A 16149-nucleotide genomic window follows, 5' to 3' on the forward strand; every position below is an offset into this window, starting at 1 on the left:
ATGATTGCAGATGATATACCACGACTAATCATACCGTCCTATAAATTGGTGTCGGCTTTCTGTAGAAATAACAGAAGTGGTGGCTCCTGTATTCTAGTCAAAAACATTCATTCATGTAAAACACTTAATGAAGTGACCTCACTTTCTGTTCATAATGTTATCGAATGCTCAGGAATTGAGTTATTAGAACATAAAATAGTTGTCATTTGCCTTTATAGGGTTCCAAAAAATACCTCTAAAGAGTTTGATATTTTCTTTTCAATTTTACACAAAATTCTCAATAAGTACAGGTCAAAAGATAAAAAAGTTATAATTGCAGGAGACTTGAATATAAATATCCTCAGTAAAAGTAAAGTGACAGCTGAACTTATTAATTCACTTGCTTTCCATAATTTACGTCTTCAATTTACTACCCCAACACGCTTAACCAGTGGTACATGCATAGATAACATAGCTCATAATATTAAAGGCTGTAAAGGAGAACTGGTGGAATTGGCTCTTTCTGATCATACTGCTCAAATTCTTAAATGTCCTGTAAAAGAACATGTTCCATAAAATATTGGTATGTACAACAGCGACAATACTCATATGAAAACCGAGCAAAATTTGTAGAATGTCTTAGCAATGTAAGTTTTAGGGAGGTGTATGAAACAATTAATCCTAATGACGCTTTCTCTCGTTTTCATGATATGTTTATGATGTTTTATGATTTATGCTTTCCTCGTCTAAAAGTTAAAATAATGCTTAATAAACGACCTCGGTGGGTTTCACGAGGCATTAGGTTATGTAGTAAACGTAGAAGAAAACTTTTATGGAATTATAGAAAAACCCCAACAAACAAAAATAAAAATCTGTTCAAATCTTATGCAAAGAGATATAAAACCGTATTAAATCTCACACAAAAGTCACAAAATAGTCATTACATACAAAAATCTGTTAATAAGTGTAAAGCCACCTGGCAAATTATAAATAGAAATAAAAATGCTAAAAATAAAGAAAATATTAACCGTATAATAAGAAATGGTCACACAGTATCAGATCCTAATGACATTGCCCAATCGTTCAATGATTTTTTTATTAACACAGCAAAGTGCAACAACAGTGAAAATACAACAACACCCTTAATGAAAAAAAGTCAATCAAATTCTATTTTTGTTAGACCAGTGGGAGCAAGTGACATTTTTAAAGTAATTCATTCTCTGAAAAATGTTACAAGTACTGGCTACGACGAGGTGGCTGTGAAGGTCATAAAAGATGTATCATATATACTCTCTCAATTTTAAGCTACACCATTAATTTAAGTATGGAATATGGCATCTTTCCAGATAAACTGAAACTCACTTTAATAAAACCGATGTTTAAGAAGGGTGATAGTGAAGATGTTAACTGTTACAGACGCATAGATTTAATTCCTATCTTCTCAAAAATCTACGAAAAAATTATATATTCTTCTTTATACTCATTTCTCGAAAAGAATAATCTCTTTGCGCCCGAACAATATGGATATCGTAAAACAAAATCAATTAATGCAGCGGTATATAATTTTATTAAAACTGTTATAACTAGTATGGATAATCGCAGATCTGCAGTAGCCATATATTTAGATATGACAAAAGCTTTCGATCACGTTCACCATGATATTTTACTTAAAAATTGTACAAATATGGCATTCGAGGTAACATGTATAACCTAATAAAATCCTATTTGACTGGCAGACAACAAGCTACACAAATTAATAGAATATGCCCAATATTAAAAAACAAGATAACTTATCAATCTCGATATAATATCACTCATTTTGGGGTACCACAGGGTAGCGTCTTAGGTCCACTGCTCTTCCTTGTATACATTAATGATTTACCTCATGTAACTAATCACCAAATGACTCTTTTCGCCGATGATAGCACGGCTTTGTTTACTGGTAATTATACTAATTCTGAACTTAATTGCGAAATTAATACTTTTTTAACTAACATAACAGACTGGCTTTCTTGTAATAACTTAAAATTAAATTTAGCAAAAACAAAAATAATGAATTTTAGACAAAGACATCAAACAAATACAAATTTAAAAATTACTTTTCAGGATGTTGCAATTGAAGAAATAGAACACATAAAGTTTTTAGGATTATATATTGATAGAAAATTAAATTGGAAGAATCATGTAGATAATGTCTGTAAACGTTTAAATCAACAGTCATATGCTCTTTATAAATTAAGTAAAATATCAGATAGATCTGCCGTTGTTACTGCATATCATGGCAACGTATCTTCTATATTGAGATATGGTTTGATATTTTGGGGAAATTCGGTAAACAAAAATCTGGCCTTTAGAGCTCAGAAGCGCTGTATTCGATCTATGGTAAACATAGATTCAACTATTTCATGCATACCATATTTTAAGGAGCTAAAAATACTACCACTTCCTTGTATGTATATTTATGAGTGTGCCATTTATGCTAAAATTAATACACACCTTTTTAATTTTAGCAATTGTGTCAGACGTAATAACAAAATGATATCTACACCGCATAAAACTGCATTATTCCATAAAAGTGTATTTAACTTAATTCCTGACATATATAACAAATTGCCAAAACCAATAAGAGATTTGAAAGACATTAGTGACTATAAAACTAAATTATTTAAATTTTTGCATGACAAATGTTATTACTGTTTAAACGATTATCTTGATGATGTTAATGTATAGAATGTATTCTGTCTTCTCTAGAATGTTAAATTGTTGTATGCTATTATAGCGGGTCATAGCTGTACTGTAATATAAATGTATAACACCTTAATCCTACCTGTGTACCACAATAAATATAATAAATAAAAAAAATAAAAAAATAAAAATAAAGTTTGTGTAAATGTTTCATGTTAGGAATAAACACAGAAATTATCCGTCCAGCGGGACGGATAATTTTCTACAAAAGGACAAAAAAGAGTATTTTTTAAATAGATGATGCTGGCGTAGTATAGATGGTGCTATGAATCGCTTCACTATTTTGGAAGTTTCGCAGCAGGAAAGGCTCTTCAGACGGGCGAAGCCGCAAGTAATGCGCTGTATCTCATAACTGGGCACTAATTGCGGTTCATGATTCTATCAGAACTCCCAGCCAAATGGTATGTTTATGTACTTGTTAACATTACAGATCGACTGTATAAAATGAATTATGTCATCTATATTTTAATTATAATATAAACGTCTTAAGACGTGAAAGTCAAAGCATATATATGTTGACTACTTTTGGAGAGAAACTTAAATCAAGTAACAACAACTTGAAACTGTTCTAAATGATGACAATAAAATGACAATGGATAAATAAATAAATGACCACTGCATAAAAATACATTTAATAACAACCCGCATCGTTAACAAGACATGACATAACAAAGATTCCTAACGTATTGTTATAATGACACGTGACAAACGGCCAAGTAATTGCAATAGACGACGCTAATCACATGCATAAGGCAAATTCTAACACAATTATTCATTGTTATGTTTTATTTCCAAACATAGAATGAGCGGAATGGAAATATGCGTGAAGCATTGAATGCATACCATTTTTGTTGTGATCATCTTGGATTTATATGTAAATTGATATAAAAGAACAACTGTATTTATAACAATAGAAAATAATTAAGACGCGTTTTGTACGCACTTTATGGAATACTGAATATTCTCAAATCGAGACATTTTTGTTTTTATTATTCTGGCTTTATAATCTTGGTTATTTAAATAAAGGTCAGAATAGCAACAACCGCTACACGTTAGAACTTCGTAAAATACCTAGTTCAGTAACATATTTATAATGCTACTCAGTATACGACTTCCTGCTGTTGCTGCCTTCTGACGTACAGGATCGTATAACCCTGGCCACCATAATCGTTGATATCTAATCCTCCCAATGACTGTTCTGAGTCGAGGTTCTTAACCCGTTAGTGGATTGCCCTCAGCATGGTCGCTTAATTTTCAAGGGTTGCGAGCGCCTTGCAAAGATAACAAACCTAATGTCATGTTAAAAAAAAAAAATCCTTGCCGTCAAACCACTCTACTTAGCTCAATTGCATAGTACAAAACTGTGGTATAAATAAATATTGTGATTGTCTAAACAATGTATCAATACAGGACGCTCCATTTTAATCTATGAGGACGATACGTTCTATTTTCGAAAACGAACTCCAAGCACAAAACTCGATCAAACACGCATGAATTAAACCTGGCTAAAATTATTCCCAAAGCCCGTAATAACATCGTGAAAAATGTAACACGAAAGGCGGGCAAACGTGGAGGAGGCGAAAAGGGGCCTACTCACTTTCACAGTCAAACGAGACAGGTCATCGTAGATCGACGGCCCAGAAACTGTGCAAATAAAGCGGCGTAATCCCGCTTGTCGATATGCAACCGTGTGGCGACCGCCCCACGCTTCACGGCAACTTCGAGAACTGTACCAGTTTCTTGAGCGGAGGCGTTGCGTTTTATTGCTTTCGGTCGTCTTTGGCTTCCGATAGGACTGCCTGATTTGTTGTACAGGTATAAGTAAAAGACAGCATCTAGACAATTGTTCTCATCCTTCTTCTTCTATACTATGGCTAAACAATTGTTTGTCCCTTTTTGACTTGTTGCTTCCTTGTCCTACTATAGTTACCTGAACACATAAATTCCTTGCGAATGATAATACTTCACTACACACTGTTACGTTTTCGAAGTTCAGTTCCTTAATATTTTCATTGATTCATTTTCTAAAATTGTTTTACTGTATCAAATATTGCGAAATAGTATACCTGTGCTGCGTATTAATGTCCGCAAACTATCAATGATTACTGAATAAAACTAATAAATTAGTTACTGTTCGATTTGGAACGAAATGTTAAACAGAGCGATAAGAAATAATTATTCCGTCCGATACTAGTTTGAATGCAAAGTTAATTTAATACTGACTGAGGCTCGTGACTAAGCCCTGAGGGACTGCATTCGAGTGAAATGGTTTTGAAATTTGGATGGGATATCAATTGCAACCACCATTAGGGTTGAAAATAGGAGATCACCGTGTATGAGCGTACAATGGAACTTCAAACATAATCAGTTATAGTTGCCAAATCACCTCAACAATTCAGATAACCGGTTGACCTAAAGTTCAAACCCGAGATCAGGAAATAAGTCAACAATTATGATATTGAAGTTAAACAATTTTACGGATTTTTCGCGGTTTTAGTATTTTGGTTACAATATCTAACAAATTATGATATTGGTACAATCAGAAATAAACTGTATTAAAAACTTAACCTAAGGTTGAGATTTATTTAACAAAAGATTTAAGACACAAGTCAGTCATAAACAACAATCAATATAATATAATTTCTGTATCACGTTGTATGGAAGCGTTAATATATATACTTTAAACATAAACAAAAACACCTTTGAATAAATTGTATTACATAAACCAAGTAAATACCTTTATGAATCTAAAGTGAGCACTATAAGAACATCTAAGACCACACACAACACACATGACCTAATAAACAGTTGACGAGACGTGCACATTTGCAGATACGACCAATGAAAAGCGACCAATTGAATTTAACTGTCTTAATAGCAAACTTCTACTACACAATCTGTGTTTCAAATCACTCATCCGACGTGCTGTCATGGTTGTAAGTTACATAGATTACAAGTTAGCCATGGGCGCCGTAAAGGGGTGCAAGGGGGTGCACGTGTACCCCCCTGTTCGGAACAAATCACAATAAAAATAACTAACGAATGACAATGGGAATCGACCACAGAGGTTTTATTATGGTTTAGCAAATGAATATTTGAAAAAAAAATACATTTAATGATATTATATAGTACCTACTTAATTATTTAGATGCAGATGCACCTCCCTAAAAGTATCTTGGAGGCGCCCGTGAAGTTAGCTGATTTTGTTTAGGCGTCTATTATTCTTACTCCAACTCCATGGACGAAGGGGATAGTATAATTTTGGGTAACTTATTTACCTATTGGGGCCGTATTGGGTAAAGGTAGCGGTCATAAATAGTATATTGCAGGTAGATATCATTGACGCAAAATTAAAAACAAAAATATCGTACCTATTCCCTCTCATTATTTTTAATCATAAATTCAAAACAACGGTTCCGCTAGATGAAACACAACCAACCGACGTAGTCATTTTAACATAGGGTTGCAAATTGCCTGTCACCGTCTCAACTATCAGCATATTCTCATATATTACTTGACAACAGGAACCCGCCAGCCGGTGCAAAATTTGCATCGTCCGTTTCGCTCCGATGAAGAAACGCGCTCCAAGGTCGGTTGGACACCAGAAAATGTACCTGCCGAGTGATTGTGAACGCGAGTTAACAACCTTCATGGTTTTGAGTGGTTGAGGTGAGACGCATAGGTGAATGAGGCCGCACGTTCGACTGTTTTCAGGACAATGTACATGGACATGTCCTTGATGCAGTAAAGATTAGTGTTTTGCCTTTTGTCTACTATTTTAACAAGGTTATTTTATAACAAAATTCTGAGAGGTCGATATTGAAGAAAATGGGCTAAATTTAATACACATTATTGCGGAAGACTTTACGTGGCAGAATTCCGTGGTAAAATTCCAACCAAGCCCTTTCTACTTTGTTACCTTAAACATAATGATATAATTAATTAATACCAAAATACTGACTTTAAATACTATTGGTAAAAACGCTCCAATCGACAAGGACCACTATTAAAGTCAACCAAAGTCACGAATTGAAAATAATTCTCATCCTTTCCTCTTCTCGTAATGTATCTATCTATTGGAATACCAAAAGGGGAGCGAATCACATGATTTTTAAAGCTGTTATAAAATAACCGAAGAGAAATCATTTCATACAACCAGTTATTCAACCTTCTACATACAAACGTAGTTCGAGATATTTGTCAATTTACGTAATTTTATAAAACGTTGCACCCTTCCTGAATACCATAAAGTGAGCGTATTGCCGGCATTTTTAATTATCTTATAATGAAATAATAATTATTAATGATTACTTGTTCTCCGAAAGGTCAAGAGGTGTAGCTTTTGTAAAAAAAAAACATATAAAATCACTTGCTTTATACAATTCACGATCATCCTATCTTGATATTTACTACCGTGACATTGTAAATTATTGCAATAATTCTCGACCACCTCGGTTAAATTTTATATTGGAAAGACGTCTCTATAATAAATTATACCGCAAGGAAAAATATTGTGACTAATATATTATGAAGACTTCTTTATTGAGGTAGTGTACTCGGTTTTTATTTACCGAAAATTATCCAATTAATTTATCCAATCTCTTGAATATAACATAAAGGGTGCGCAATGGACAATGACGTCACCGAAACTACGGTGTGATTGTTCGAAAGAGATAGCAAGATTCCGCTGCGTACTTATTTCTCTTACATATTAATATTTGGACTATCAATAGTTTCATTCCTTTAAATACATTTAGTGTTATTTTATTTAAAATAATTACAAAATCATTAAGTCAAGCATCATATTTTTAAACAATTTCTATTCTTATTTCAACATCAATAATTATTCCAAGAACCCTGAACTTTGGTAAACCAACATGTACTATCAAATAAGTTCGCGTTGCTAACCGTCCCTATTTCAACATCTTTATTCTTACTTGCTCTAGCCTCAAAAGTCAACCATAGAAATATTTCTCTTGTTATTATGACACAGATCATTTCGCGCACCATGATAAGTATTTACAACAAAAAACCTTCCAGAGACAAGGTCTACTATATGTATTTTCAGATATATAGTATATATCGACACCATTTAATTCGCTTGAACGTGTAATTGCATTATCATTGCAAACACTGACCTACCAACAGTAATATTCATACTATTTCCATTATCATCACAACCCATTACCTCAAGAAAAACACACACAAACATCCTTCCTCCTATTCCTAAAACAAAACGCGCGTACCGAAATGTGTTAAAACAATCCGTGCCGGCACACAATGCCGTCCAAATCTAGGCTACGGTGATTCATGTAATGAATGCACATTGGTCGCAACAATACGGGTCCGTCGCACCGGAATGCCACGGCCCGTGCGTAATCGAAGACATCAAACGAACCGGGAAATTGAATTTAGTTGATTAGAACAATGGTATCGTTAGCGTAATGGCAGTTTACAAATAACGGCCGATTGCAATGAACAATCCCAATCTTAATCTTCGATCCCGAGAATGAACCAATAAAAATAAGTCATTTGTGCGCATGTCAAAAAAATGTATTCTCATTGGTCCAATCGAAAAACGCTATGGTATTCGTTTATTGAAATTCGCGGTTAGAAATCGCTGCAACTTTCGGTGCAATCAAAAAAATCTCATGTGACACACGCAGTAACTTTTCTTTTTCAAATATTTATTACTTTATATTAATGATGAAGCTAGGTGGTAAGTACATAAATTATAGAAAGTAAACACAAAACAAACCGTTAAAGTCGTAGAATTTGACTCATCGTTATATTCGTGCTAAAACAATATCCGCAAATGCAAATTCATCTTAAATATAAATGGAAAGAAATGTATGATTATTATTATTTTATGTTTTTTTTATTCAAATAAAATCGTAGAAATATTCGACAAATAAAAAATCAAATAGCCATTAAAGCGGTACGTTAAAAACTCAACATCGCAATTCAAATACAAAAATATTGCACTTTCTAACCCCATTTGCGACAGAGAAACAACAACATAAATTATAGGGCTATATTCAGATTTTATTTCCATTTTATCATTAACAATAAACTTTAAATGCGATAAACCACCACCCACTTTTCACTGGAATTTAATTTAGATCATGACGAGATACAAACAACCGTATCAATTAGCGAGATTTGAGCCTGCGTCCCACGCCTAAACACCTAGTAAGGCAAGGGTCCATTAAGGCTTCACAACCATCAATATTCATATAAAACAATAATTGTTTCACACTAAATTGTGTACATTACACGGGATCTTCAAGCAAAACCGGAATGTTAGGTCGCTTAGACTTTTCGTTCTTTTACGAATAAGTACTTACAGGCAAACTCTCCTAGACTAATCAGGTAAAAAAATCCAGTCACTTTTTCCAATGTCGCTTATTTGAAATTAATTAAATATTCATACGTAGCGAAAGGGATTCCCGTGGGTTCGACCCCACACCTATACCATTGTTTATTATGGCCCGTTTTAACAATACAGGAAAACATCGCGAAAAAATCAGCATGACTAAACATTCGATATTATCCTGTTAACATTATAAATGTGAATACTTCATAGATAAAATTTATCAAAAATGAATACATGCGCAGAAGACGGAATCCGCTACAGCATCAAGTAGCCATGACGCAGCGCATCCGCTCCCAACACAATCATGGAAAATAACACGTTACGTCTTATTTAATACGAAGGCAGGAAGCAAAAGAATTCATATTTTAAACCGAATTACAGTTGGAAAGTAAAAACACGAGAACAATGGTGTCGCCATACAAAACACTGGCGAGGGAATTTCGACGCCTGATTCCATGAAGAGTGCGGTTGCAAAATATATGTTGCAATTGCAACCAGAAATGTAAAACAAAAAGTTTTTATCGACCGCGCATCCTGTTGGCAATGTTTGATTGACAGAATATTACGAATGCATTGTTTTTATGAATCAAACGTAACTTTAGTACGATGGACACTTGCATCATTGCTTGCAAGTTTATTGGTCTGATAAATGGACTATACATGGATCTATGTTGTCAATAATAAGCAGATGATAGAAAATTCCAGACTAAATTATTTCGTGGGTAGGAATAAGCATTTATTATGGTGGACCAGCTTTAATATTACTAGAAATAGTGGCAGAGAGATCAGCGACATACATAGAGGAGTTTATACTTATATTAAGAGACAACAAGACACCTATGTCAGACCTCTTACATTCTTTAATAACATTTTTGAATATACAATGGCAGAAAATGATCAATAGTTTAGGAATTTTATGCAAGAACATAATATATGGAGCCGCACGAACTGGATTGAGAAATTCAGGCTATGAAAATTGTGACGCTTAAATGATAACCCATCGTAGTTGAAATACGTAAGACATATATTTCCAAAACTGGAAGTCGAGCTTGGTTGGACGAGAGCCTCGCCCGACACTATAATATATACCTACCTCTATTCTATTCGAGAAATGGAATACATACTTAAGCGTGTGTATGTAAAACAGCAGAGTTTGGGAGCAGGCAACATTTTAAAACGTCATGTAATAAAAATAAGAAACAATACCTATAGTCTTTTTATGCATAAGTTTCCATTATCCGTTGAATTTCGTTATCAAACCAGTAATTTCTAGTTTTATAAAATCACCCAACCTCTTACGTTAATACAAGTATGCAAATGATATCAATTTATATGGATATAGTTTCAAAATAGGATTAATGACTCATAATCTATAGAAGACAGTTAAACGAATCTAGAACGTAGGGCCAGACGCGTTTTACATAATCAATAGCAACTCTGCTCAATTTTATTATCCCATTAACGTAATTCTTTCAAATGCAATTTATTTATGTATGGGTCAATGCGCGATGATTAGACACAACTGTTTTTTTTTTTTATTTGTACTTAAGGCGATACCTCAAGGTCCATTTTCATACATTTTGTTTCACCTTTAATCTGGGTAACTAAACAAGTATTGGCAAGTAAAGAATTTAAATTCACGTCTAGTTAGTGATTAGTTCTCGCAGTTGAAAGAAAAACGTAAAAATAATTAATAATCATGGATATTTCGGCCTTTAAAATTTAATATGACGAAATTTTAAAGGCCAAAATATCCATGAAACAAAATGTATGAAAATGGACCTTGAAGTATCGCCTTAACAATTTATTTTTAGATCAGTTTCATTTAAGGTCCTAAGTTTTTTTATTGCTTTGAATGGTCAGACGAGCTTGCCGCTCGCCTGATGGTAAGCGATACGACCGCCCAAAAACAATAGAAACACCATTCAACACCTTGAATTACAAAGTATTGTTTGGTATTCCACTGCGCTCACAATCCTGAGACATGAGATGTTAAGTCTTAAATCCAGTAGTTATAATGTTATTTATTATATGCATAAAAATATGTCTAGAATTGGATATGGAATTGTCCTTTCTTTTTCAAGATTCGGTAGCCAAATTTTTATTGTATTCGAATGCATTTTTTTTTACTCATCGGTGACGACGTAATGAATTTCGTTAATTAGAGCATAGTCACATCAAAGTCATTTCGACACGGTTTACAACATATCTTGGCAATCATAAAACTATAGCTACTCTTAAAACTTCAAACGTTCTAATCAATCATTTTTGTTAATAATTCATACTTTAACGAACACGCATTTGTTGCCAACAGTACTGTATATTAATGCGTATTTATGTGTGCAGAATACGCCTCCGCGGTCCGCGCGACGGGTGAGCGACCCGTGCAAAATCTTAAAAACCATTCATTGAGCAAAATAAAAAAAATATACAGACGGCGTAAATAAACTCCGCTCATTGTTGCCAGCAAAAACTAGCCCTTCGATGCAACGCCTGTGCCGTGTCACGGTGAAAGTCGATTACCTGTTTATCTACACAATACACATATAGATATACGAAATGTCTGTCTGTGATTTTGAAATAAAAGTTTTCCCAAACTGGCGGTTAATAACACTTTATAAAAATTCAAAACGCGTATTTTAATGTTTGTCCGTCATCAAATTTTTTCGATAGTCCTCCTAATGATTAGCTGCTTTATAAGGCTTATATATACCTTTGGATGAATGACCTGCGCGGCGTCGGCATTTATAATTTGGTTTAATACCAACTTTACCAAATTAGGTTCGAATTTGTCGCTTACATTCTTTTATTTCTATTAAAAAATATATTTCCTGTATTAAACACTACGATATAGCAGAAAAACTAGATGAATAAATATATTAATTTACAAATACTGTAGTAGCTATAAAAACCTAAGTATTTGATATATACATTCCCGCGCAGCATCGTCGAATGGACGGAAGCCCCTACTTTGATAAACTTGGTACAAAGTCTGGTACAGCAGTGTGCCTTCGTTTCTATCGACATACTATTGTAATTACGATGACCTCTCCTATAGTTTGTCAATAAATGTTATCATTGTTTGGAAAATAATGAATGTTCATTAAACTATGTATAGCACATTATTACATTTTGATATTTATGACTTGTAAAACTTGAAATGAGTTTTAAAACTATCCCAATACAAATAATTTATCATTGCTTTAGACTGTAAACCATGAGGGAAGAAAGTGTCAGTTATCATAAAAAAGCATTGTCTTTTATAGCATGGTGGTTGAATAATCATAATAATGATTATTTACAGTTACAAATGAAATTATAATTAAGATTTGTTATAAATATTTTACTCAATGTAGAAAAATTGGGCTTGATAATTATATTATCAACCTGAGTGACATTAATCTGCCATGGGAATATAACATACAATGAATGCTTACAAAAAACAAGTTGAATAACCTGTTTCAATACTTACTTTAAATAGTAACTGAATAATGACAGGTTTTATTCTGAATTTCTAAAACATCCTTAATTTAAATATGTTCTTGAACTATAACCATTAGATAGGAAATCGTGAAAAACCGCCTTTGAATATGCCAAATTAGTGCAAATCATTTGTACTTCCTGAATATGATTGCTTATTTGAATATCTAACAGACAACCTGCTGGAGAAGGCATTGACATCATCAATAATTTGTATAAGGAAAGAAATTAATATAATTATTACTTTAAACAAGTAGAGACTACAATACAACTGTGTATTTTTTTTTATATCATACTTATTTCTTGTTGCACCATTAGAAATCTAAAACCAAAGGATTGTTGATTTTAAGTCTGAAAGTATTTTTGCAGAAGTTACTAAAAAATGTTAACACTAATCAACAGCTGCAATTAACGCTATGCTAACTTGAAAATGGCAACTTTACAGGAGAGACACTTAAAGTCAAAAATAAGTTACATTTTATAATACTAGAGCTTCCTTATTGAGTATTTTGTGTAATTCAAGAATTTTTCATTTTATCGCTAATAAAAAAGAGATTTTGTAAGCTTATAAAAGATAAAGAAATAATAATTTTGCATTTTAACAGAAATTAGCTGAAAATTGATTTAGAGTAGTGTTACTTGCTGGTATTGTAATGCTCATTACTTAGTATTAATCAATGAGTTGTGTGCCATTATTCACATAACATAGACCTGCATTTATTAGGACTCTACCCTAAGCTGCTGTTTTATGTCCAGTCTTTGAGACAGTATACAGGGTCATTTTGACATCGCATTACTAAATGAATTAGGCCAAAAATCATCCATGAGTAACAAATGTTTTTGCCAAAAATCCTGGGTTTTGTTTTCAAATTATTTTATTATTTTTGTATTTCAGTGTAAATATGGTGCCTGCATGAGGATATTTCTGTCTGGAAATGTCATGTTGCTGTTGGGTTGAATCCTCTTAAAGCAGTAGTAGCGCCATTATGGTGGGGAAAATTAAAATTGCATTTTCTTGATATTTAATGCATTTAAAACTTTTACTTTTTGAAAATTTATAGTTACAGTAACTTGTGTTATTTTCAAATATACTAGTATGCTGTTTTATTTAGTAATGCAATGTCAAAATGACTACATAATACAGAGCTGACATTATTATAAGTATTACTCTGAGGAATAAGTAATAAAACAAATACTTTAATAAGTAGAAGCTAATTAAATTTGCATTATTTTATTGGACATTAAGATAATCTAAGAAAATATACAGTAAAAAAAAAACAATTTAAACAGTGTTTTTTTATATTACTTAAAGAGTAAAATAACTTTTGTATACATTATTATTTATTGTTGACTGGTACAATATGAAACAAAGGCAAATTGCAAATTCATAAAAAAAATAACACATGGTATGTAACACAGTAGTTCTCTCTCTTATGTTTAATTACTCTAATAACTTCTCTAATACATTTGTCTGTGGTTTTTAAAAAATAAACCACATTCTATTTTTAAAATAGGCCAGTGACTAGTGAGCAGTTGTAGAACAAAATATTTATACAAAGTTTAGATATTGTATACATATATTTTTTAATATTACTTTTATAAAGATTGACTCATAATCCTTAAGGGTGTCTTCATATCTGCTACATAATATTTATTATTCAATACAATAGCAATGCAATATTTTCCTACTGAGAAATGATAAAGAATATTTTCGATCGAAGGGTTAGGTAACGCGGCACTGCAGTCATTCACTACATCGAATATAGCCTACTTAAAGGCGTGTCAGGTAACGACTTTGATATATTATAGTAGGTAACAGTAATGATAAACTGTTTCTGTAAATCTTTCTTACCTTTTTGATGACATTTCCGTCATTTTTGCTTTATCACTTTTTTAAATCACGCTATGTATAAATAATAATAAAAGTTCATTATCTCTATAATAGCACTTTATAATACTATATCAGTTCATTGTTCATAATATTTTTGTACAATAAATCCAAAAAATAAATTACAATCAAATAATCGCAAGAACCTGCGACACGCACCATCTGTATTTTTTTTATAAATAGCATAGAATATAAAATTACGGTTGTGGGCTGTCAATTCACATACGTTCCATTTCTCTTTCATCGTAATCGTAAAGAAACGAAAACAAATTACGTATCAAAGAAATGGGTTTACAAATCCATATAATATACCTTGTTTCGTTTAAGTGCAATAAATAAACAAAATTAAGAATTAAATAAAAAAAAATTGGACATAATATAGAACGACTATAAAATGCAACGGAACGTAATTTTGTTTAGTTGCTATGGGAACCTTCATGATAACAAACGCATGGCCAATCAATGGCCGCGGCCAAACTCAAAATTCTCGTGTTTACTGTCATCTTGTCAAGTTGTTATGCTACCGCTAAAAAATATCCTTTATTGATCAAACTTTTGTAGTTAGTCGCCTTTAAATGTAAGCGTACACTGTGCTTACAAGTGAGCTCAAACGAAATGTTTAAAAACACATTTCAGTCCGGATTCCTATCAATTCTTTACAGCATAGGCAGCAAACCTTTGCAAATTTGGGACAAAAAGGTTCGCAATGGGCACATAAAGAGGATTACGGACAACGACATACAGAGTCTAGTGCTCGAAATAGTCGGCACCAATGTGAGCACTACGTACATAACATGCCCAGCCGATCCGAAGAAGACCCTGGGCATCAAATTACCGTTTTTGGTTATGATTATAAAAAACCTAAAAAAATACTTCACGTTCGAAGTTCAGGTGAGACTTATAACATGATACAATTGATCTCATCACTCATGCATTATTTTAACATTTTATATAAAAAAAATATTTCAATTGTAAACATAACCTCTAATCCCAGGTCCTTGACGACAAAAACGTACGAAGACGGTTCAGAGCGAGCAATTATCAGTCGACGACTCGAGTGAAGCCCTTCATATGTACAATGCCCATGCGATTGGACGAGGGCTGGAATCAAATACAGTTCAATCTTGCCGACTTCACAAGGAGAGCGTACGGGACTAACTATGTTGAGACCTTGAGAGTTCAAATACATGCAAATTGCAGGATCAGAAGGGTTTACTTCTCCGACAGGCTGTATTCTGAAGACGAGCTGCCAGCAGAATTCAAGCTGTTTCTACCAATACAGAATAAGGCCAAAATGGCAGTGGCCACATGAGAAATTTCAGTCATGTTGTCATTAATCTAGTAAATATATATGTATAAGTTTATTTTACTTTATTTTATATTGCTAAATGTACACCTCTTTACACATTTATTAGCAATTTTACTGTTATTTACATGCAATTAAAACACACCCAGAGTGACTTGTGTTTATTCTATAGCTCATTTTTATAAGTATAAACACTTTGGTATATGTTTAACCTTGCTCAAGCTATAAATGCTTTAAATGCACATACTAAAGTATGACCCAAATCTTGTAAAATCTGAGAATTGTATTTTAGAAGGTTAAGCTTAAATATTATGCCATACTTTGAGTATGTTTACTCAATATAATTTCATATTTCAAAGTTCTACACTTTGAAAA

General features: G+C 32.8%; 2 protein-coding genes across 3 annotated transcripts in view; one reads left to right on the forward strand and one right to left on the reverse strand.

The window, feature by feature from the left end:
* Positions 1-14641, reverse strand: part of LOC115440802 (serine/threonine-protein kinase hippo) — a 35136-nt gene extending 20495 nt beyond the window's left edge. For both annotated transcript variants that reach the window (XM_030165276.2, XM_030165280.2), the window contains exon 1: positions 14433-14641. In XM_030165276.2, the coding sequence (XP_030021136.1) occupies positions 14433-14455 (23 nt within the window). In that variant the 5' untranslated portion in view covers positions 14456-14641. The remainder of the gene's footprint in view (positions 1-14432) is intronic.
* A 249-nt stretch (positions 14642-14890) lies between these two features.
* On the forward strand, positions 14891-15928 carry LOC115440804 (cilia- and flagella-associated protein 20). Its single transcript, XM_030165282.2, has 2 exons — positions 14891-15359; positions 15463-15928. Exons 1-2 carry the CDS (start codon positions 15084-15086, stop codon positions 15778-15780), a joined length of 594 nt encoding a protein of 197 aa, XP_030021142.1. The 5' UTR covers positions 14891-15083; the 3' UTR covers positions 15781-15928.
* The last annotated feature ends 221 nt before the right edge of the window (positions 15929-16149 follow it).

This window comes from Manduca sexta, chromosome 25, assembly GCF_014839805.1.
Source record: "Manduca sexta isolate Smith_Timp_Sample1 chromosome 25, JHU_Msex_v1.0, whole genome shotgun sequence".
NCBI classification, from domain to species: domain Eukaryota; kingdom Metazoa; phylum Arthropoda; class Insecta; order Lepidoptera; family Sphingidae; genus Manduca; species Manduca sexta.

Coding starts and splice junctions, on each gene's coding strand:
- LOC115440804 (XM_030165282.2), top strand. CDS start 15,084: ATGTTTAAAAACACATTTCAGTCCGGATTCCTATCAATTCTTTACAGC. Junction 15,360..15,462: donor ACTTCACGTTCGAAGTTCAG/GTGAGACTTATA, acceptor CTCTAATCCCAG/GTCCTTGACGACAAAAACGT.